Genomic DNA, 24,273 nt, shown 5'->3' on the forward strand with positions numbered 1-24,273 from the left:
CTTTATCTCCTCCCATTCTATAGCATTAACTAAGCATTAAAGAGGGTGTTGCCAATGTAGTTAAATGCTGAATATCACAGCCATACCTTTCACCATGACAATTTAATTTTGTTTTTAGTCCTGCAGACTAACACTTGTTACTTACTATGTGTAGATTTACAAAAGACTTTTGAATTTCCTTTAGTGACTATTCAATTTCTTCTCATATCCATTTATTCCCTTTGCTAGTTGTCCTCCATAGATTTTGTAGCCAACTTGCTTTTCTACAAAATTATCAGACATTTATTGTAAGCCTTCTTTTTTAATTTTATTCTCTATATATTTAATTATTCAGACAGTTTCAACCTTAGATTCCTCTTCATCTCTGGAAATATGTTCAGTCTGTACCCAAAGTTATCTCCTCTCCAAGCATCTCCCATTCTTCATGTAGTATGTGTCCTGCCACTCAGAGTGGTATTTAATAGTGATGCAGTGGCAGCAGGAGATGTTTCAACTACCAAAGAGCCAGCAAGATCTCCATGTCATCACCTTTGAGGAAGACATACAGAATTAAATGTCAAACAGGTACTTAAGTGGCCAGTGGAGGTTTGCTGCCAGAAATCAGGAGTCCAGCTGCTGGCCAGAGATTGGCAGTGCTGGGATGATAACAGGTACTATCAAAACATCTGCCAAAAGTCCAAGACCTGCAAGAGAGCCCCAGCTATATGTGAATAAGACAGGGCTGGTTTTGTGGGGAGGAAGCAAGATGGTCTAAAGAAATAGCAGGGACTGGCTGTCAACAAGCCTCCCTCTCCCTATTGATATGTGCCTCAATCAGGAGTCTTGGGAGTCTACAAGCAACCCTAACAGTTTTACTTTGAGCTTCTTCTGTTGCAACTACTCAGCCTGCCATTGGTTGAATGAAGCAAGTGGCAGAATGTGGCTGTTAAGGGGCTCGGTTGCCTACATAACTGCCTCCAAATGCAACCTGGAATAGAAAGGTTGTCAACAAGCCTACCCATTCAATACTTAACAGATCAGATCAGAGGTAATAAGTCAGCAGGATCCCCACCTGGCATCCTGGCAAGATGCCAGTGGCCCTGAAAATTGCACCTTACTGGTGCCTTTAATTATGCAAATAAGCTGTCAATGGCAATGTGGTTTCTCATCAACTTACAGGATCTCTGTCAGTGCTCCCACCATCTGGGGCCTGGAAAATTCAGTGAAGCACCCTGGCACCAATGTTACGACTGACAGCTGTCCCATTATATTGCTTATATATAGTTATATAATGATAACTAAAACACATCTATCACTTTACTCCTATTATTTGTGCACCAGATTTATGCCCCATGGAACATGGATCCCTTCAATATTGGTATTGTCTTATTTCACTAATTTTATCCTCTTAAATTTGTGAATAGTCACTTATTGGCTGCTATTCCTTCAAATAAATTACATAGTACCTCTTTATCCGGCTGTATTGAATTCCTCTCTCACCAACATTTTCAATTTAGTAAACCATTCCACTTGACAGATTCACCAACTCTTACTAAGCATTGTACTTAAAGATCTTGAGCACAAGATCTAGATTAACAATCCAATGCAGCATGAGTTGTTTGCACACCGCCACAAGTGGTGTCACTCAGATGAGATAACAATCTTATGATCAGATCTTCTGTCCACTTTTGCACATGGTCCTATTTGAAAAAGAGTTGAGTTTTCCAAGCTTCAACCAACATGAGAACAAAAACAAACAAGTCGTTTGGTTCTGCTCCTTTGGGAACTTTGCAGTGCACAAATTCACTAATGTTTATGCATTAGAAATGACTACAGTTCAAAATAATTTATCACTGAAGCATTTTAGGAAGTCTTCAGGTCATGGAATGCTTTATATTTGGACAACTTACTTCTTTCTCATTTGGTTTGAAACAAGGTAACCTTGCAGTGCTACACTTCTTTGCAACCTATTTAACTGCAATTTAAATTTATGACAATACATTGCCATTAAACAATGCATGTTGACATTTAAAATGTACTGAATAACTTTATGGTACCCTTGAATAGAAAGGCACCTGGCTAGGAAATATACAGAAGTTTCAGTGGAAAGAATGCACTAGCAAGATGCATTGTAGGATCGCAGTGTATAGGCTTAATGGTAAGTTAAGGTGAAAAGCCAAAACTGAAATCCAAAATAAAAAGCATTATGTATCCTTTTAGTATACTGGCCTGCAACACAAAATAAACTGAATGCTCACAATAAAATACTAAATTGTTAAAAAAGGCACCGAAACCCTCATTTAGTAAAACAGTGAAACACTGAAGTCGTGCAGTAGTTATACAGCTTTCTGATATCACTGATACACATTAGGTGTAAATAGATAACTGTATAATGGTAACTAGATGGGGATTCTTACTGTTTGTATCCTAGATAACAAAACCTGTTTCAATTATTCTGCTCCTGAAAATATGTTTCCATTATGATTTACCTTAAATCATAAATTATACTGATCAGCAAATTAATATTGTTGGAACTAACTTAAAATGTACCACTGGAATAATAATGTGCACTTCCACAATATTGTGAAATGCAGATTCACATTCTATATTCTATTTTCTGATCTCAGGTGAGCTGTTCAGTCCTTTGCTACCAGATGCCAGACACTCCCTACAGAGAGGATAAACTGGTCAATCTTTAGCACTTCTTAGCAGACAGTTTCAGAGTACACCATGGAAGTCATTAGTGAGAAAACAGGCAAGAGCAAGGGGCTTGCCTTTTCTCCTGCAGCCACCACTGGCAGCATCACCCCATGTCACCCGAGCATCCCCCTAACACACTGAAATTCAGATCACCATGTCCACATCATACTTCGCTTAATCAAACAAAAACCAGAGCTTTGCAGGCTCCAGTTACCTTCCCAAATCCAAAACACCTGGAGCACAGCTCTATCCCATCAAGATCCTATACCTGCAAATATGGCAAAAATCCAATTGAGAATAAAGCCACCGGAGACTACTGTATAAAAACTGTGTCTATAAAGCACAAAGCACCATCATATTCTACATAAAAGATCAAAGAAGGATATTTTTAAAAGTACCATCTATCATGTCATCTCTTCACTCTCTTTCTTAACTTCTCCAGTGTTAGTGGGGAGGGGGCAGGCAAGTGCTTTGGGGCCAGCTTCAATGCTCCGCTTCTTTGAAGCACGCAGTATGATGGCATTCCTTCCACATTTTATGGATCACTATGGTTTCGAGAAGGATGTAAACATACTGGAGTAAGTTCATTAGATTGATATTTGGAAAAAATGGAATTTCTTACAAGGATAGGTTTGACAGGCTAGTCTTGTTTCCACTGCAATTTATAAAAGTAAGAGGTGACTTGCTGGAAGTAGCAAGAAATGTTCTTGATCAGGTGAATGTGGCCAAGGTGTTTCCTCTTGTGGGTCAGTCCAGAACTACAGGTTGCCCAGTTAGAACAGATATGGGGAGAAAGTTTTGTTGTTCTCTTAGGGGATTGTGCAACTTTGGAAACTATAAAAGCTCCTAGAATTGGTGTCTTGCCTTTAGACTCAGTCAGCAAAATATACTTAGCAAGATATCAAACAGATTTTTGAATTCATAAGCTATTTTTTCTCAACTGTGTGAACAATGCATATTTGAGCATTTTATGTGCTTTTTTTGCTTTTCGTAGAAATATGTTACTGAAAGATTGTAAATATCAACAGACTCACTGCTATTTCAATGCATGAATTTTAACATGGGAACCAACCTACAACAGGGAAACCACAGAAGAGGTGCTTAATGACCTAAATGGGACAAATGGTCACTTGAGCGCTCCCACCACTTTATGCCAGGACTGCATGCTCAATTTTCTGCCTCTAGGCCACGTGACAATAAATCTAATTCTAATGTTGTAATCCTACTCAAATCTTCCTAGTATTTCCACAACAAAGGTCCAACTCTCACCCATTATAGACATATGAAGATCTGACCAATTCCAGAGTAAAGTTAGGATTTGAAGGATGAAAATTCCTACACAACCGCTGATAGTCATAAAGATTCCCGACAAGTATGTTCACGAGAGAAATTGTTTACCATAAAGACAAAATCATAAGTTTAGCTCCAGACCCATGATGTGCAACCTTCAGAAAAATGTAATGTCTTTGTCTTCATTATTACTATCAAGTCAATTTAGAACCAACTAAAGATTGTTTTTCATGCACGTTTTGTGGGGTAAAACTTAGATCTAGAAAGGGAGATGGAAGTAAAAGGAAAGGAAACAGATTATGCATCTGTTAGTTCACAGACGTTTTCCCCTTGATTTGGAATGGATGGTTTTAACCGACAACGGAATATTTATTGCAACAATTAAGAATTTCATAATAGCACTGATTTCCCAAACAGGTACCAGATGCAGCACTCAAATGAAACTCCACTCTGAAACTCATTGACCTGTAGCTCTTGACTTTTAATCCAATAAATCAAATACACATCATGGTATGCTGATCTGCAATTTTCTAATTCCTGCTAAATCTGCAAGTGCCACTTCTTAGAAATATTTCAGAAATCACTTCTAATGTCTACTCACACAGCAGTTACAATTTTATGTTTGTAAGGTAATCACATACTATCATTTACATAAATGTTGAAATTTTCCAATTTGAAGACATTAAGTTCATACTGATGAAGGACACGTTCAATTTTTGTTAGTTTGCTCTCAACAATTGGATACAGGCTGCAGCTGTTAATTTTAGTGGCAAACTATTGCCTCAAGCATTTAGAGCAGTGATTCAAAACAACGGGAAAGTTAGACAAAGATTAATGACAAAAGCAACAGCTGAAGAGTTGAATTCAGTTCTGCAATCTGAAACATGCTTGATCCCAGACTCCAAGTTGCCATGTGAAACTGCATTATTGTTTTCTTAGGTTACATCAACTTTAAAAATCATACCTGGTGACATTCATGCAGTATATCTTTTCTTTTAGGAAGCATTAACTGAACAAAAACAATGAATATTATTTGAACAGCATCGCGCAGTGAAGAACTGCCATTTTAAAAAAAGGCATTTTTGTTCTCTCAAAAAGCCCAAATTTTATATCTGCCAGTTTCTACTGCTGTAATCATAAAACGTACTGTAGCTTTCCCAAAATGGTTTTTTAAAAATCAGAAATTATATTGGTGGAATAATGAACTTGCTTCAAAGACCAGAAATGACAGTCAACAACAATTTCAAATTCTTTCACAAATTACTATTAGGAATACAGGAACTGGAATAGGCTTTTCAGTCTCGTCAGATCTTCAATTAGACCACAGCTAATCTGTAATCTCAATTTACCCACTACAGTTCCTTAATATCCTTTACTAGGGGGAAAAAAAATCTGTTTTGAAATTTTCAATTACCTAGCGCTAATTTTAATGTCATGCCTCATTGCTCTGCATTCCCTACCAGAGGCTATAAAGAGATACTAACTGCCCTATCAATTCCTTTAATAATCTTAATCACTACAATTAGACCACCTTTCAATTAAACAATCCCACACAGCAACAGTATATAACTGTGCAATTGGGGCTGTTATGGTAATGTGCAAGGAGGGCTCTTGTGATGTAGTGGTAGTATCCCTACTCTGGGCCAGGAGACCTGGGTTCAGGTTCCATCTGGTCCAGACATGTGCAGTGTCTAAACAAATTGATTAGAAAATACCTATAATACAATGCCATTACAGAGTCTAGGCTTCATACTTAGCAGTTTCCTGGTATAGAGAATTCAAGAGGAATCTTCAGTTTAGTAAACACTAATGCCCCGAGTTTCTTGCTTGGTTCAGTTGCTTGTAACCGATCTTTTAAGGCCAACTGCACTTCCCATTTTCCATCTGGAGGTATGGGAGAGGTGTCAGGATTCAAAGTTTAACCAGAGTGGAGGAGGCTAACAGCTCCCAAGGTCGGATGGACAGAAAGCATTGCTCAGGGCTCCTGCACTGTAGCCAGTGAAGGAAAGATGAAGTATTGCTGTAGGCTTGACACTTGTGTCACAGCCCCCGACTTGCTCCCACACACTTCCCAGGCCCCAATGCCAATGTGTGCCACCTAAAGGCAATATTCTCTTGAACTCATATGCCAACATTAGCCTCTCAAATGATCCCTATGGCCCCTCATACTATTGAAACATCCTAATCACCCACCATGGTCCCTCATACACAATATGCAATTCTATGTTCCTCCACCTATATCCTGTGGCCTATTATACTCCTTTACCACCCTACCTATCCCCAGTGATCCTCATATTAACTAAACCATCTACACATCTCTCATGCCCCTCGAACTCTTTATGTCAGCTTTCACCCATTTTCCCCTTCCCTAATCATGTCAAAGCAGCTTGTATGTACATAGATGCAGACAGAGGAGAACAAGTAAATTTCTGTTACTTAAAACTATGTTGTAGACTACACTATATTGAGGAAAGCACTCCAATTCACAAAGACACTTCTTGATAATTTGGACAGCGGATTTGAAAATTTCATCCACAAGCATCTACATAACTAACAATCCCAAAGGGTACCTGATCTGCAGGCCCATTCCACCACACCTCACTCCAAAGATCTCTGAAACCCACTCCTAAGGCTGTCCGAGGACCACCGCAATGGATACCTCATGTCTCCAAAGACATACCTGACTATTCAAAAGAAATGTACAAAGAATACATCTGATCCTTTCTGGCCTAATCTCCATTCTTTGACTTCCAGACACCAGGTAGTCCAAAAACCAATTTCAGCAGAGGCAATTGATTATTTAAATGGTCATACATGATCTACAACCCAAGAAAAATTTGTCAGGTCTGGGTAGGACCTTAGGGCTTCAGACAACTTTCAGCATTTTTTCAAAAGCCAACGAGCACACACCTTTGTACCTGAAGGGATGTCTTGAAATTTTAGCAAGTATGGGTCTTATGGATCGCAAATACTGGGTTGGGGGGACTATGTCATCCAACGCTACAGTAAAACCAACCAATGATAAAATTGGACAACACTGATGTGATGTCCTGTGGTTTTGTAGTGTTAAGTAACTTGGAGCTAAGTGAAAGAAATTGAAAAACAGACACTGAAGTAATTTACCAAATCAGGGAAAATTGCAGTATTTTCAAGAGCTGATAGTAAATAAACACATGGCTACCATAAAACACAAAACTGTAAACTATTCATACACACACCTTAAAAAACTTCCTGATAAAATATTAAGTATCCATTTTATGTTGTTTCTATTTGAGTGGGACTAGATGGAAGAAGAAAGCACATTAATTGATTTTCAAAATTCTTTGTCAGTGTTTCTCTTAACCACTGCAGATGTATCTAGCAGGATTTAAATAAATAGTGACTCTTCATATTTAACAGTTTCAAGGGCTTCTCTGTCACCAGAGATGGAGACAGTTTCGAAACCGTCATCTATTTCAAGCCCACCGACTCCCACACCTACCTAGATTACACCTCCTCTTGCCCACCTTCCTAAAAGAATGTGATCCCCTATTCCCAATTTCTCCACCTCCTCATGTCTGCTCCCAAGATGGGGCATTCCACTCCTGCACATCCCAGATGTCTACCTATTTCAACACCTGTAACTTTCCCCCTCCAGTGATCACAAAAATGCCCTCAACCGCATCTCGTGTTTCCCAGGCTTCTGCCCTCAATCCCCCTCCACCCAACAAAAATAAAGACAGAATCCACCCCCCCCGCCCTCACATAGCATCCCACCAACCTCCACATCCAACTTATCATTCTCCGCCACCTACAATTCGACCCCACAACCAAAGAGATATTTCCCTACCCACTCCTGTCTACCTTTCATAGGGACTACTCTCTCCGTGACTTCTTCATCCACTTCACACCCCACACTAACCCCTCCACCCCCAGCACCTTTCCCTGCAACCGCAGGAAGTGCTACACCTTCCCACTCACCTCCATCCAAGGAACCAAAAACACCTTCCATATCAGATGGGGGTTCACCTGCACATCCATCAACTTGGTCTACTGTATCTGCTGCTCCCAACGTGGCCTCCCCTGCATTGGTGAGACCAACCGTAGGCTCGGAGACAGTTTAACAGAGCATCTGCACTTCATATTCAACAACTGACAACACCTTCCGGTCACCAACCATTTTAACTCCCCCTCCCACTCCCTGGGTGACACGTCCAACTTGGGCCTCAGCCAGTGTCACAATGACACCACCCACAAACTGGAGAAACAACATATCATATCCTGCCTTGGGAGCCTACAGTCCAATGGCTTAAACATGGAATTCGCCAGTTTTAAAATCTCGCCACCCACTGGCCTCATTCCATGTCCAAGCCTCCCTCTCATCCCCAACTCCTTGACATGACATAACATCTTCTGTCCCAGCTATCCGCCCCACCTATCCCACTGCCCAAACCACACCATTTCCTACCTGCACTCACCTATCACCATCCCACCTACCTCCCCCAGCCCCACCCCTATACTCTATTTATTTCCCAGCTCCCTTTCCCCTCCCCATTTCTGAAGAAGGGTCCCTACCTGAAACATCAACTTTCCTGCTCTGCTGATGCTGCCTGGCCTGCTGTGTTCCTCCAGCTCCATACTGCTAATCTAATTTTCAGATAGTCTAATTTCTGAAATCCAATCTAATTTAATAGCTTTTGCGTGAAACAAAATTTCTTCAGTTTACTTGACTTTCTCAAATTTTTGAAAGAAACTAAAATAATTAAATGTTTGCTCATCAATCTGTTTGACAGAATACTGGGCGGAGGGGGGGGGGTGCGCGTGGGGAGGTGGGAGAGTAGGAATCAGTGGAACATTGAACACTTCTAATTAGTTGACCAGCAAAATCCAGAAGGTGGTGGCAGAGAAATTGGAGAATGCAACCCCAGTAGAGTCCAGCAGGAGTGTCTTTTGGGATCAGATTTGTTTGATTCCTCTATAAAATAATTTGAAATTAGGGTGTCTCCGAGTGTAAACAAAACCTCTGAAAAGGAAAAATTACAAAGTATTTTTTAAATACACTTGGCAAGGTGATGGGAGCTCCAGGATTTTGATTCAGCGGCCTAATAGGATCCTACCATGCCTTCCAAAAAACAAATTTGCCAATTGACTGCAGTGATTAAAGATTGCAGCTCACAGCCACCTTCTCATGGGTAATTAGGAATGGGCAATAAATGCTGGCCCAGCCAGCAACACACTCATTGTGTGAGTGATAAAACAAATTAGGGTCTTAAAATTCAGTGATAGTAAGGGAAGCACATCAGATGTTTGTTTGTATTAAGAAGGGTAATACTGAATGGAGATAGCAAGGTAATCCTGACAGTTTATAAATCATTTTGCACATCGCACATAAAGCATGGTGTACAAATCATGTCACCAACCGACTGAAAAGATATTGCAGAAATTTAAACAATACAGAGGAGAACAAACAGTCTGACTAAGGAAATTGAGGGTTGCAATTATTGAGGCATACGGTCACTAGAAAAACAGACGGATGAAACACAATTGCTGTTTACAGCATTCTAAAGGGGCCAGCTCACACAGATATTGACAAATTATTTCAAACATCTTCACAACAGAAGAACCAAAGGACATGTCCTGCACTTTAATGGGTAACAATCAACATGGCATTAATCTGTAGAACACAGAGATCCACGGGGAGATAGTGCAAGCAGCTAACATTGATTTATTCAATTATAGTTCTATCGATTTCTTTCAGGAAAAGAACATATTTTGGGATACAGTGTGAGCAATTTGAAATATGTTATTTGATAAATGTAGCATGCTCAACAGGAACAGTGGAGTTTGAAATCCACCACTGGTTTTTCCTCACTTTTGGGTTTCCTATAGACCAACAGATTAATTGTAATGATTTGTCAAAAACAGAACGAGCTTGTCAGACAATCACCAGAACAGGAGGCTGAACTACAGAGTTTGATCTTTCCTCATGCAGCAATTCCTATGTTCTAACGCTGTCATGTACCAAAAATCAAGAACTAATTAATTTTCTAATACCAGATGTTTAAATATCAGATATCAATGGTTCATACTTTCCCTCAACAATACAGGGAGATAGGCTTAAAAGACATATGATCCTAGCACACATTCTATTTCTGAAATAGAAATGAGGGCCTTAACAACAACTTTGAGATGGAGCTTGTTAAGACACAGATCATGGGAATCTATACATTACATCAAGTCCTTGGATAATCATAAAGCTTTTTATAAATAATTAATTACATGAAAATGTATCCCCCAACTGATATTCACACAAGGTGGAAAATTAAAATCACAACCTGTTGCAAGATAAAGCATACAGATCTGCATGTATGGTGAGAAAACCACACTGATGTAAGGTCAAGAATTTTGTACCTAATGCATATTCATACTGCAGCACCCAGGGAATTTCAGGCAGAGAGAAAGCTGTGATTAAGTGCAAACCAGCCTTTTGAGACTTTAGTCCATCTCAAAATGCTGAGACCTTGAAGGAAAAACCGTGATAAAAGATATGAGAAAACAACGGTGTGTAAATTAAATAATGCTATTGTAAAAGTTTTCTACTTTGCAAAACTTGATTCAAACATCCGTTCATTAATTTTCCCAACTGATTAGCCAGGATTGGTTGGATTAAAGATACTGTGTATTTTGTAGCCTCTTAGCCACTTTCCTCACCTTGGATTTGCACATTACTAAGCCATTTAATTCTTTAGCCCTGTCTAACGTTGAGGTGATGTATGATTGAAAAATGAGATAGAAAAACTATGACAGAAACAGTAACAGGAAGATGTATTAGGAAGTGTGGACTAAATGCCGGGTACAATGGATGCAGTATAACACATTGGCAGATGTGCAGATGAACCTTTGCTTAATATGGAAAGTCATCTTGGGGACTGGGATAGGGGTGAGGGAGGTGGTGTGGGGGCAAGTGTAGCATTTCCTGTGGTTGCAGTGGAAGGTGTCGGGTGTGGTGGGGTTGGAAGGCAATGTGGAGCGAACAAGGGAGTCACGGAGAGAGTGGTCTCTCCGGAAAGCAGACAAGGGTGGGGATGGAAAAATGTCTTGGGTGGTTCACCTGCACGTCTGCCAATGTGGTATACTGCGTCCATTGTACCCGGTGTGGCTTCCTCTACATTGGGGAAACCAAGCGGAGGCTTGGGGACCGCTTTGCAGAACACCTCCGCTCGGTTCGCAATAAGCAACTGCACCTCCCAGTCGCAAACCATTTCCACTCCCCCTCCCATTCTTTAGATGACATGTCCATCATGGGCCTCCTGCAGTGCCACAATGATGCCACCCGAAGGTTGCAGGAACAGCAACTCATATTCCGCTTGGAAACCCTGCAGCCCAATGGCATCAATGTGGACTTCACCAGCTTCAAAAATCTCCCCTTCCCCCACCACATCCCAAAACCAGCCCAGTTCGCCCCCTCCCCCCACTGCACCACACAACTAGCCCAGCTCTTCCCCTCCACCCACTGCATCCCAAAACCAGTCCAACCTGTCTCTGCCTCCCTAACCTGTTCTTCCTCTCACCCATCCCATCCTCCCACCCCAAGCCGCACCTCCATCTCCTACCTACTAACCTCATCCCACCTCCTTGACCTGTCCGTCTTCCCTGGACTGACCTATCCCCTCCCCACCTATACTCTCCTCTCCACCTATCTTCTTTCCTCTCCATCTTCGGTCCGCCTCCCCCTGTCTCCCTATTTATTCCAGAACCCTCACCCCATCCCCCTCTCTGAAGAAGGGTCTAGGCCCAAAACGTCAGCTTTTGTGCTCCTGAGATGCTGCTGGGCCTGCTGTGTTCATCTAGCCTCACATTTTATTATCTTGGATTCTCCAGCATCTGCCGTTCCCATTATCACTGATACAAGACTCCAAAAACATGTGTTTTCAAATAAATCTGTTATTGTGCGATTTCTGACGTGGTCCACAATTGTTTTGGCACAGGATATGAAATAAATATTTGAAATGCCACTTATTATAGCAATCGAACAAGTCAAATTTTGTTTCAATTTGTTAGGATAGTTACAGGAATGCAAATAAGAGTATAAGCTCAAATTCATGCCATGGGGAAGACTTGGTCCGTATATTTTTGTGTGGAAACAAAATCAGCAAGATTCATTATAATAAAGTGTGAAGCTGGATGAACACAGCAGGCCAAGCAGCATCTCAGGAGCATTGCTGTTCAATGCTCATTTGAACCCTCAGTAGTTCATTTTAACTTGGGCTTCAACACAAGTTCAGTTGATTGTACTCACTCGAGTCAAAGTTGTAAGCTCAAGTCACACACCAAGAGTTAAACAAAAATAAACATATACCATTAATACTATCAGATGTATCACTTTTTGAATGAACATTAAATGACATCCCATTTATTCTTTCAGATGGATATAAAAGATTCCACAGCTTTAGTTCAAAAGAAAAGAAGTACCTGAACTTCTGGCCAATGTGTGAGTCATCTGTCAGTCTCGAGAGATCATGGACCCGCGCCTGAAGAGTTTTGATTCAGCTGCTGGTGATAGCGCAGTGTCTGTTGTGGCTATACAGCCCCACACGGGAGTTACCAGTCTCAGTTGCAGCGACTGCATTTGAAGACACTCTCCTCTAGTGTTGCCATGTTGCTTTCTTTCCATCGAGCGTGCTTTTCCTCAGCGGCAAGCCTCAGTTTCTTCCCTCCTCGCTCCAACCCTCTGTTTAGTTCCCGTCTCCAGTGCGAACGATCTTTTGCGACGTCTTCCCATCTCTCGACGTCCAGGTCCATTGACTTCATGTCCCTTTTGCAGACGTCCTTGAAACGCAGATGAGGTCATCCTCGTGCTCTCTTGTTAATGGCCAATTCCCTGTGCAGCACATCTTTTGGGGTCCTCCCATCTAGAGGACATTCTGGCCAATATTTTTCCCACAATCAACACAGAAAACTCATCAATTACTGCTTGTTGGAGCTGAGTTTTCCTAAGTTGATTATCATGTTTGGTAAACCAAACTACACTTAAGTACGTCCTTTGTTTCAGAATTTATTTGCAGCCACCAGTAATTTTGAAAGATGCTATACAAATGCAAGTGTTTTATTATAAAATTCAACACACATGGAAAGATGGGGAGGAAATGGCATAGTGGTATTATCGATAGCCAAATAATCCAGAGATCTAAATCATGTTCTGAGGACCTGGGTTCAAGCCACAGCGGAGGATGAATTTGAATTTATTAATTGAATTAAAATTCTAATGATACCCAACAACTATTGCCAAATTGCTGTTGGAAAATCCCATCTGTTTTAATTCATCAAAGGGAAGAAACTTTCCATCCTTACTTTGTCTGGAAATCAAGGACAGCCCCGTCGACCCTGCCAAGTCCTTACTAATATCTGCATCTATTGCCACAATTGGGAGAGCTGTGAAACAGATGAGTCACACTCAAATTAATATCTTAGAGAGAATGGGCTGGACATGACCAACACTGACCTGGTATGTCTCGCAGCACTGGCAGCACAGTAACATACAGTCAGATGGGAGCTGACATGTGCGTTCAAGTTTGACTGTGGACCCCATGAAGTCTCATGGTATCAGGTCAAAAATGGGCAAGAAAACCTCCTGATGATTACCACACACCGCCCTACCTCAGCTGATGAATCTGTACTCTGTGTTCAACACCTGATGAAAGAATCAATTAAAGTGGCATGGCAGCAAGATATACACTAGCTGGGGAGCTTCTATCTTTGCCACTAGAAGTAGCTCATGAGTACCTCGTGAGTACCAGTGGCCAAGCTGGTTGCAACGTAAAGGACATAGATGCTAGACAAAATCTGCAGCAGATGTTGAGGCAAATCAAGAGGAGAAAAACATATTTGACTTCATCCTCACCAATCTACCTGCCACAGATGCATCTGTCCATGACAATATCAGTAGAAGTGACCACTCCACACTCTTCTGGAGACAACGTTCAACTTCACATTGAGAATACGTTAATGGCAAGAATACCATGGGGTAGAGTATGAACAGATCTAGCCACTCAAGGCAGGGCATCCATGCTGTGCCTTAGACCAGCAGGATCAGCAGAATCATGCTCAAAAGCAATTTGCAACCTCATGGTCTGACATAACTACACTCTGCATTCCCATCAAACCAGGGGATCAACCATGGTTCAAAGAAGTGTTCAGGAGGCATACCAAGAGCAGCCCCTAGCACACAAAAGTGAGGTGAAGATCTGGTGAAGTTACACAGGCAACTTATCAGCTTAAGCAGCAAGTGATAATCAGAGCTAAGTGACACCACATCCAAAGGATCATATCAAAGCACAGGAATCCCGCCATATCAAGTCCTGAAAGCTGGTTGGCAAGTCTACAACTCACTGAAGGATTTGGCTCCACAAATATCCCTATCCTCAATGATTTGGGAGTCCAGCACTTCAAAAAGTCAAAGCTAAGGCATTCAAAATAATGTTGAACCAAAACTGTTGAGGGGATGAGCTGAATCAGTGTCCTCCAAAGGCCTCTGACATAGATGCCAGTATTAAACCAATTTGATTCACTTGATGTGACATCAGAAATGGTTGGAGGCACTGTGTATTGTAAAGTCTACAGGCTCTGACAACATTTCAGCAGAAGTACGGCAGATTTGACCTGCAGAACCTATTGCAGCCCTAGCCATGCTGTCCTATTACAGCTACTTACTGGCATCTACCTGACAATGTGGAAAACTGCCCAGATGTATCCTGTAAACGAAAATTAGAAAAATCTGACCTAGCCAATTTTGACTCCATAAGTCTACTCTTGACCATCAGGGGAGTGATGGAAGCGGTCATCAACAATCCAGTCCAAATGCAGCAAGACCTGGGCCATGCCCACATTTGGGCTGAAAAGTGGCAAGTAACATGCATGTCACACAGATGCTAAGCAACCACCATTTCTTACAACAGAGAACCTAGTCACTATATTAACATTCAATGGTGTTACTACCACTGAATCTCCACTATCACCATCGCCATCCTGGGGTTTACCTTTAACCAGAAACTGATCTGAATTGGCCTTAAAAATATCCTGGCTACAGCAGCCGGTCAAAGCTAGGAATCTTACAATGAGTAACTTACTTCCTGATTCCAAAGTCTACCATCTGCAAGGCACAAGTCAGAAATGTGATGCAATGCTACCCATTCACCAGAATAATTGCAGCGTCAACAGCACACAAGATGATGACACCATTCAGGAAAAAAAAAGCCCACATGATTGGCACCACATCTATAAGCATTCTCTCCCTCCACCGCTGACTGTTATAACAACAGTGTGTGCCAACTGCAAGATAGAGTGCATTTGAAATTCAGAGATTCTTAAAAAAAAATCTACAAAAACAACAATTAATTACACTTAAAAAGGTCAATGGAAGCAGATTCATGCAAATACCATCACCAGCAAGTTCCCCTACAAGTCACTCACCATCCTGACTTGGAAATATCACCTTTTCATGACCATCATTCAGCCAAAATCTGGAATTCCCTCCCTAACAGTATTGTTGGTCTACAAGCAGCACTACGGTGCAACAGTTCCAGAAGGCAGATCAACATGATCTTCTCAAAGCCAATAGGGACAGGCATTAAACACTGTCCCAGCTAGTTATTGGCCACAATCCACTAATGAACAAAACTGAGGTGAGTAATAGTCCTGGGCAAACAACGAACTAAAACAAAGTTGCTGGAAAAGCTCAGCAGATCTGGTAGCATCTGTGGAGGAGAAAACAGAGTTAACGCTTCAGGTCCAGTGACCCTTCCTCAGAACTGGTCCAAGGCAGTTTGAACAGCATGTGCAGCTGGTGATGTTAGGAGTATGATCACAACATCTCGAAGTTATATAACAAGCAAGTGCGTGGGAAGAAAAAGAATTTGTATCCAAGAGGAGAAATAATGCTGGTATGTACTGCTTCTGGTAATTAAAGAAAGAAAAATAAAGACTGGACATTGGCATCATCTGAATAAATCTTATCCTGGTAGGTAACCCACATAGCAGCTCTCTGTTACCAGAAGGCATCATTGAATTTTCCAGCTGGAACAATTTAAAAATTGCTTCCTTTTCATTAATGAAATATCTGGGATGCAAGCTGAATTGAATGTTTTTGCTTTCAAAAAAAAGAGCATTGATGGCAGGTAGGATCAATATTCTCGTTTTGCGAATAATAAAACTGTTATTTAAAATAGTTGCAGTAAATCTTTTAGAAGGAGCTCAAATAATACAGCTTATCTAAATCTTTCCAGGTCTGCAATTTAGCGATAAGCTAGACTGATCACAGATTTTAAAAAAAATTATGATTGACAATTTAATTTATCAAATATTATTCACCTCATCTTACCTGACTGTATTATCACATTTTCATGAATACAGATATAAATAACTAATTCAGCAAAAAGAGATCTACAGAAAGTGATGGACAGAAATTCATCCACACTCATTTTATTAAACGTGGTCTTTGATAACTCCAAGTTAATAGCAGCTCTGAGCGTTTGTCTCGTTGAAGGGTGTCCACATGTTTCCTGTAATTCCTATAGATGGCACTATAGTAGCTTTATCACTTATTAGGAGTCGCAAAAAAATGCTGGCTGTTGTGGAAGCCATTTCCTGCAGCCTTTTTTCAGGTAAGTGCTGACTGAACCTGCCTTCTGGTAAAGGTTGCAGCCTAGCTGTAAGTTCTTTCTTATTACTTAAAGTTTGGGAAATATGTTAACCTTTAGTTGCAAGCATTTTGGAGAACAAAGTATTCAAATACATATTGCTGTTCATGACTGTGCATTACGGCTTACACTTGTGTGACAAAATTAATTCAGTTCCGACAGAAACACTGTTGCATTATTGCTATTTAAAAGAAAAATTACATTCCTGCTCTTAACAATGAACCATACTCTCATGCTGTTTTAGCACCTGTAAAAATAATTATTCCACCTTCCTCCTCCCAACATTGTATTACAGTACGATTAATCTGAAAAGGCAATTTTATGATCTAAGTATTTAAAACATAAATCCACTGCTATACCCACATTCTCCCAAATCCAGTTTCTGCTCCATGCAGAGAAAAAACAAGCTACCCTTCCACTAACTGTGAATGAAGATTTGTTAATTAGTCAGCACAGTAGCAAGCACAATTTCAAAATTAAGCATCAAAAATAAAATATCTATGGTATGGAAAGTTTTAGAAATGATTTTAAGAAACTCAATGGCAGAAATCTTACAAGAAAAATTCTCTTTAAATATCAAACCATCTAAACAGGAGCTTGGAAGATTGATTAAGGAGGCACAGAAAACCAAGGCCCGACCATGAAAAATCTGATAAAAATAGTAGATGTTACTAGATGTGCTAAACAGAAATGGTGCATATTCAAGATTATATACATATTAGATTAGATAAACTCAATCAAATTTGTCAGACATGATCGTCATCTTATAACTCCATGCTGATTAGCCCCAGATGATCCTTGACTCTCCAAGTGGAGACAAATCTTGTTCTCCAGAACTTTTTCCATGAGTTTCCCTACTACTGATGTTAAAACTTGATGGCAGATAGTTCGCAAGTTTATGCTCATCATTCTTCTTGAATCAGCATTATTGTCTTCCAATCATCTCTCCAATCTACAGAGAAGATTTGAAAAAAACAAGGTCCTCGTAATCTCTTCCCTTTCCTCCCAGCCAAGGATACATCTTATCTGGGCCTGGATATTTATCCAATTGTAAGCTCACTAAACTTGTTAATATTTCCTCTCACTCAACGTTGATTTGTTCATGTTTATCACGATTGCCCTCCCTGATTACTATCCCTACACAATTCTTCTTGATAGTGAACACATTAATACAATAATCACTTAAAACCTCGCCATCTTCAAGTTCCACACACAGATGATGTCTTCTACCTTCTTCTTTCTGAATTTTGATTTTTCTTCTATTAATATTCCCATCCTGTATATTACTAATCTATATCTCTACCTCAATATGTGTTCCTTGTTTTCCAATATTTCTTCCATATTTTATATAGCACAAGAAATATGAAGAGTCATAAAATACCTGCCCTGGCTTTATATGAAGATCAGACCCAAAAAAAAATCTATTATCTGAAACTTAAGAGGGGACAGCAATATTCAATGTCGAATTAAGCACAAAGTAGAAAACAGGCTAGTGAGTAGAAGACAACAATAATGACAATAGCTGGAAAGGTTTTGCATTGCTTTTATGTCTGTAGGGTAGTTTGTGTCTGAATCCAGGACAAAACAAGATATTACAGCAGAATGATTTGATTTTCTGAGCATTGAACCATTTGATACAATTTCAATTTTCAGTAGTACTTGTAAAATTAGCTGTAATAACAAGGTTGGGAAACATGGTGTTCCAGTTTAAATTCTGTGTTTACAACCTATGGAAATATTCTAACATATTGCAAAAACAGAAGTTGCAGGAGATACTCAGCAGGTCTGGCTGTGTCTAGGAGGGTCGCTGGGCCCAAAACATTGATTCTAATTTTTCTCCATAGATGTTGTCAGACCTGCTCAGTTTTCCTAAGCAATTTCTATTTTTGTTTCAGATTTCTAGCATCTGCAATGTTTTGTATTTTTTAAAACTTGTCCTAATGCATTGTTATTTCAGAAACTGAAATCAGAAAGCAAAGAAAGTGTATATTCAATGTAGAACAGGATTGGGTACAGCTACTGCTATGCTTATGAAAACAAAGCAACGCAGGATATTGTCTTCTGAATGAGCAGATCAAAACTAGAGTAATTATGATTGGATTTTTGTGACAAGAAGGGAGCAGGGCTGGAGTCAGAGTAAAGGGATGTTGATAAATAGGCTGACAATATTCATGAAGTTGTATATTAAGTAAAATCTCTACGGTTGTAATTATGACCAACTTATATGCAAATAATCAGGTATATTACAAACAGAAAAAAAATGGACCTGGTGGGCCAGTACTCGTAGATAAAGTTCAATATGGGATTTGAATTTTTACAGCTCCTTAAAAAGTCAGGAAATCCCTAAGCACTTTACAGACAATTAAGTACTTTATTCAAGTGTAGTCATTGCTGTAATTTAGAAACCATGACAGCCAATTTGTTCACAGCAGGATCCCATAACAGCAACGTGAAAATGATCATATAATCTGTAAGTTACATTATTTGATGGATATGCATAAGCCAGCACACCATGCAGAAATCCCAACCTCTCCAATGAATAATATTATAGGATCTTTAACATCATTTGAATGAGCACATCATCCTTAGTTTCAATTCTAGTCTGAAAGCGGCATCTCTGGTACTCAGCACCTCCAGATGCTGCACTAAACTGTCAACCAATAGATTGTGTGTTCATGTCCCAAGTGGAATTTGAACACAAAACCTACTAACTTAGATGTGAGAATGCCACACACCGACATAACTTTGGATATTTGAGATTGCAAGATAATGCATACAGAACAAGGCACAAAATGTGGAAGTGTGTTAAATCCCGTCAGTATTTCTGTTGGTTTTCCACTATAAGTCCAACTGTAGTCCCTGAGAACCATTGAACAAAACAAAAATATTAGGTTTCAGCCTTCATTGGAAAATGCCTACACAGTGGTAAGGAACCCTTGTGAGTAGTCATTATCAGGATGGACCGAGCAAAAAAATGTTATACATCTTAAAATCTACATTCCCATCCCCCTACCATGACTCTTAAGTTATATGCTAAGGGAGTTCAGGTATATAGGCCTCCAGCAGGGCAGAGGTTGTTTCCTCCAAAAGGAGGGGTGCAACTAGACCGCAGAAACAATCTAACTCCTTGCAGATTGGATAATTTAAAATATTGGTTTCTCCTTTTCCACGGAATCAAATTCATTCTGGATTGCTGTGCTTGGTGGGTGAAATAGGAACCAAGGTCCATCCAAAGTGATACGAATAACTGTCAGCGTGATGCACTTCCATTATGCCATATCATCTAGTAGGGCCAAGTGTTCGAGGGATTGCTAGAATCACAGGTCTCAGACTTACCAGGTAAAACAAAAAGTAACGAATGAGACACAGGCTCCAACTGCCATTCAAGAAATGATTTTAGAATTTTTGGTAAATAAGTCTTATATTTGCTGCTGATAAAAGCATGATATTGCATTTTCAAATCTTCAGATTGTAATTTCACTCAATACATCGCAGACAATCACTCCCTCACACAGATTATTATCGATCTCGACAGGATGCAGAGACCACCAAGAAAGTAGTGGTGCTTGGTGAGGTTGTCGACAGGTCTGACAAAGCTAGATAGGTGTAATGAAATCAGTATATTGCAATGATAAGGGCTTTCACACAAAAGTAAAGCACAGTACTTTGTTTACAGAGACTTTCTTAATGAGAAAAAAACAAGATAATATGGGATGAGGGGAGCCAGTAAGCAGATGCAAGATGATTAATCCAATCCTCACATCAGTGAGGTCAACTAATGTCCCTGAATTTGCTCTTCCTAAATGTGTACATCATAAACTCACATTCCTCTCAAAGTCTTGCAGCTCAAGTATCTCTTTTTGCATGAGCTGCCTGAGCCCAGTATTCTGGCATATTCTTGTTTTAAGTCACATTTCCACTGTATGTTGGTTTTATAATATTTGCAAATTAGATTTTTCATTGTCTTTTAGTCCTGATATAGTTTGATTTTTAGCACAAAACTGATCAAGTCTTCCCCCCCCCCAAAAAAAAATTCACCTGTAAGTAGCTTTAAGTTTCAGGATAATTATTCCCTATTCTGTTGTCTTCAAAAAAACTTTTTGAAAAAAAGCCTGTCCCGGTATTCCCTTTTTTTGTCAAAAATTAAGGTTACAGAACCAAGTCACCTACCTCAATCGAAACAAAATAAAACACAAGGTGAACACCAAAATTTGGCTGTCGATGTGGGCGGTCTCGTAAACTATTGATCGTCTCTAGTTTTTTTGCTTAATCTGTAGGTGGGTCATTAAGCTCACCAATGTAAATAACAGGTACATTATACCTGCAGCTAAGTGGTCATGATTGTTATACGGAGAAAATACTGCGGTTTAATTTTACCCACCAAGGTCTTTCAAAAGCAAATCAGGCGCCACTTAGCTGTTGTTCATCATCTCTCACGCCCCTTTTGGGGGTTCCACTGATTAGTCTACAGAAAAAAATACTTTATATGTATGTAGCCAGATCGTCAACACCATCGCTGACTTTCTCTGAACGCCCACTTGTCAACACACACGAGCGAAAAATATTAGGCCACTAATTTAATGACTTCTGTTCGAAAATATTTATCCCACTTTTTGAAGAGATTGACCGTCTGAATCGGAATGTCGGGAGAAAACTGCCGGCAGACCGCCCAAACATAATAAACGCAAATCGATTAGAGCTCAGCAAAGCCGTTAAGGGTCAAGTAAGGTCAAGTCGTCCGGTGGCAGAGATATTAAAAACGTACTGGTCTGACCAGCTGAAAGAGGGCACCTGCCTGGTCCCACATTTCCATGGTTTGAATACTTCGCGCACCTGTTCAATTCGAACTGGACTGTGCTTACACAGTACGTTTAGAAAGCTTAACGTATCAATTCGGGGGCTTTTAATGGGCAGAGATATACAAGTGTCTGCACTGTAAGTGAACAAAAAATACCAGTTCTCAAGCCAGTCTGAAATCAACATTTGACACAATTCGTTGCCAATGAGCCTTATTACTGGAAAAGGCGAGAGTTGAACCAAGAAGCGTTGTTAGCGCAGCATAAATCAGCTGGACATTTTGAACGTTTGGAGTTTGAAGACAGAAATGCCAGGTGATGGAAACAGTGTACACACTGCCCAGAGTTCAGGAGCAGAGCCAGACAGACTCCGAGAGAGCGTCTCTCACAAACCCCCTCCCTACTGCAACCCACAGGCACAAATTCTCAACAGCACAGAAACAGGTACATACGTCTCGGAATTTATTCCAGTGTCCCGGCTCCTTGTCGTACTGCGAGATAGTAGTCAGCCATTGCTTATCATCCAGAAAATTACCGCTGTCCGACGTCGTCCGTTGCCTGCCTTCTATTTGCAGGAAGGCTACAACAACAACACATATCAGGACCTTTATCATCTGTGAAAGAGAGACAAAAAGGAAGGGGGAAAGACACTATAAGTAAAAGGGAGTAAAGCAACGCGCAAGAACAAGTTGAAAACCGGGTGTTTAAATTCCCAATGTGAAGGCTAAATACCATTACTCTTTGCTTCTCGCTGCAGCTTGGAGCTACATGCAGCCTCCGCACGCGACTGGCTCGAGCGCCGGGACTCCAGGCAGCGAGGGCGCGCGCCGGGCGCGAATGCAGTGCGAGGCGCGCGCGCTCGCTCCAACCCTCCCCGGAGGCGAGCGCGGGGCTCTTCACCCTTCCACTTCCCCGCCCTCTCTCTGGGCGCGCTCCACACGCTGGGCGCGAAGGTGCTGGTCAGGAGGCAGGTGGTGACGCGAAGGTTTATTTAAGTGTGTTGCATTAAAAGAAACAAGTTACCGCGCGAAAGGGCCAACGCTGTGGTGACAAATTAATGTTAGACGTGTCCTGTAGGCACCAAGTGATAGATTTTCCCCGATCACATCTACTCTGCTTGCCCTTCCTTCCCACGGGCATTTTTATTTAAATTTCTGTTCTAACGAGAGGTCATCTCGGCTTGAAAAGTTAAGACAGTTCCTGACCGCCGATACTGTCTGACCCCGAGAATACCACCATTTCTTACGGATTTACAGAGCCCGCGGTAGTTTTCTGTATTTATTTGGCCAATAAGTGGTTTGAGTTCACGTCTGGATTTACCTAAAGCTGGACTTACGTTAGTAGTGTGATGAGCAAAAAAGGATTACGTCGGGAAACATCTTGGATATTTTCCCCCCAATAAGTCATGGGAATCAAATCAGTTTGATTCTCGTCCATATTAACTCATTTCGTTCCCTTCAAGCAGACACGTGTGTGGCTCTGTAGGTGCACAAAGCGACTTTTTCACATTGTTGAGGCAAAAGTATGGGTGTTGGTGGCGTCTCTCTTTCTCTTCCCCCCACTCCCCTATAGTTCAACCCTCATGGTTAAAAAAAACGATGTGAAGATGCGTGGCCACCGATTCCCGTCGGAGTCCGAACTTTCCCTTAGAACATGTATGGCCAATTCTCCTGTGCAGTCACATTCAAAAGCCTTTTTTCCCCTATCTTCCTCGCAGAGAACTAAACTGTTATGCATTGGCATCGCACTCTATACTCATCTCAAATAATAACCATTAACGTTTTCCTGTAAGATTAAATGCTCACTGTTGGTGCTGCAATTGCTATTGGTGTGCTTGCGTTATGAATGATTGACTAAATAAAACTTGTCGTTCAATTAATTGCAAGCATAACAACTGCTGTGACTCACTATTTCGCAGACTCACGTCTCCGACCACCAGTGGCGTCTGACCTGTTCGTTGACCAGCAAGTGACAGCCTCCTGGAGCAAAGACCCACTGAGGCTAGCCGAGAGCCCGGGCTTGGCAAAACCAACAGAAATGAAAGGGATTTTCTCCATTTCCAAGTTATCCAAATATAAAAGATATATTGGATGAAGTACAGTAAAACTTATTGCTGTTTATTGATGTAATGACATTTAAACAGTTAATCAATGTAATCTTATTTGATCTGAAAATTTTAAATATTCTGCTAGTGACAGTCGTTGATATATTCAAGGTAAACGTACGTGGCTTTTGAAACAGCGCTGAACTATTCAGCAATATATCTTGCTTGTGCCTTATCTGAGCGTGGGTTTCCGTTTTCTCATACAGCCCATGATACCTGTTAGATAAATGAAGGATGCATATTACACATGTAAACAATAGGGGCCAAGGAAGTGGCTAAAATCTTTGCAGGCTTTTAGAACCCAACCAATAGTTCCAGTTACAGCCCCTATATCAACACCACGAATCCATTACAGGCGCCTGAGTGCAGGGTGTTCAGTGAAAATAATTAATAATTCAACGGGCTTGTCCCAGAAAGGGATTTAATGTGACCTTAAGCAGTGTGATGTACGAAGGCAATGGCGTTAATTACCAGATCACAAACCAATTAGACTTAACTTGAGTTTCAGGGTCGGCAACGTTCAAAACCATACACGGGTTAGTTAAAATATTGTGTTGGGCCAACTTAGGTGTTGTCTCAGCGAAAATATTTCGAATGTAAACTAGGATTCTGTGCCAGTGACAAGAAGCATGATTCAAATGTGTAAGCATTGAAGATCCCAAATCGTCAAAGACAACTCGATACCGCCTCCCGCGATTCGGGCGGGAATCACTAAACGCACATCACTCAC

The 24,273-nt window shown here is 40.7% G+C and overlaps 1 protein-coding gene across 2 annotated transcripts in view; it reads right to left on the minus strand.

The window, feature by feature from the left end:
• The window catches only part of LOC125453033 (testican-3-like), a 477,228-nt gene extending 454,921 nt beyond the window's left edge, over positions 1–22,307 (minus strand). For both annotated transcript variants that reach the window (XM_048532099.2, XM_048532093.2), the window contains exons 1-2: positions 22,172–22,307; positions 21,892–22,053 (exon numbers count right to left, since the gene is read on the minus strand). In XM_048532099.2, coding sequence (XP_048388056.1) covers positions 21,892–22,053; positions 22,172–22,174 — 165 coding nt within the window. In that variant the 5' untranslated portion in view covers positions 22,175–22,307. The remainder of the gene's footprint in view (positions 1–21,891; positions 22,054–22,171) is intronic.
• Between the last annotated feature and the right edge of the window lie 1,966 nt (positions 22,308–24,273).

The sequence above is a fragment of the Stegostoma tigrinum genome, chromosome 1 (genome assembly GCF_030684315.1).
Source record: "Stegostoma tigrinum isolate sSteTig4 chromosome 1, sSteTig4.hap1, whole genome shotgun sequence".
NCBI lineage: Eukaryota > Metazoa > Chordata > Chondrichthyes > Orectolobiformes > Stegostomatidae > Stegostoma > Stegostoma tigrinum.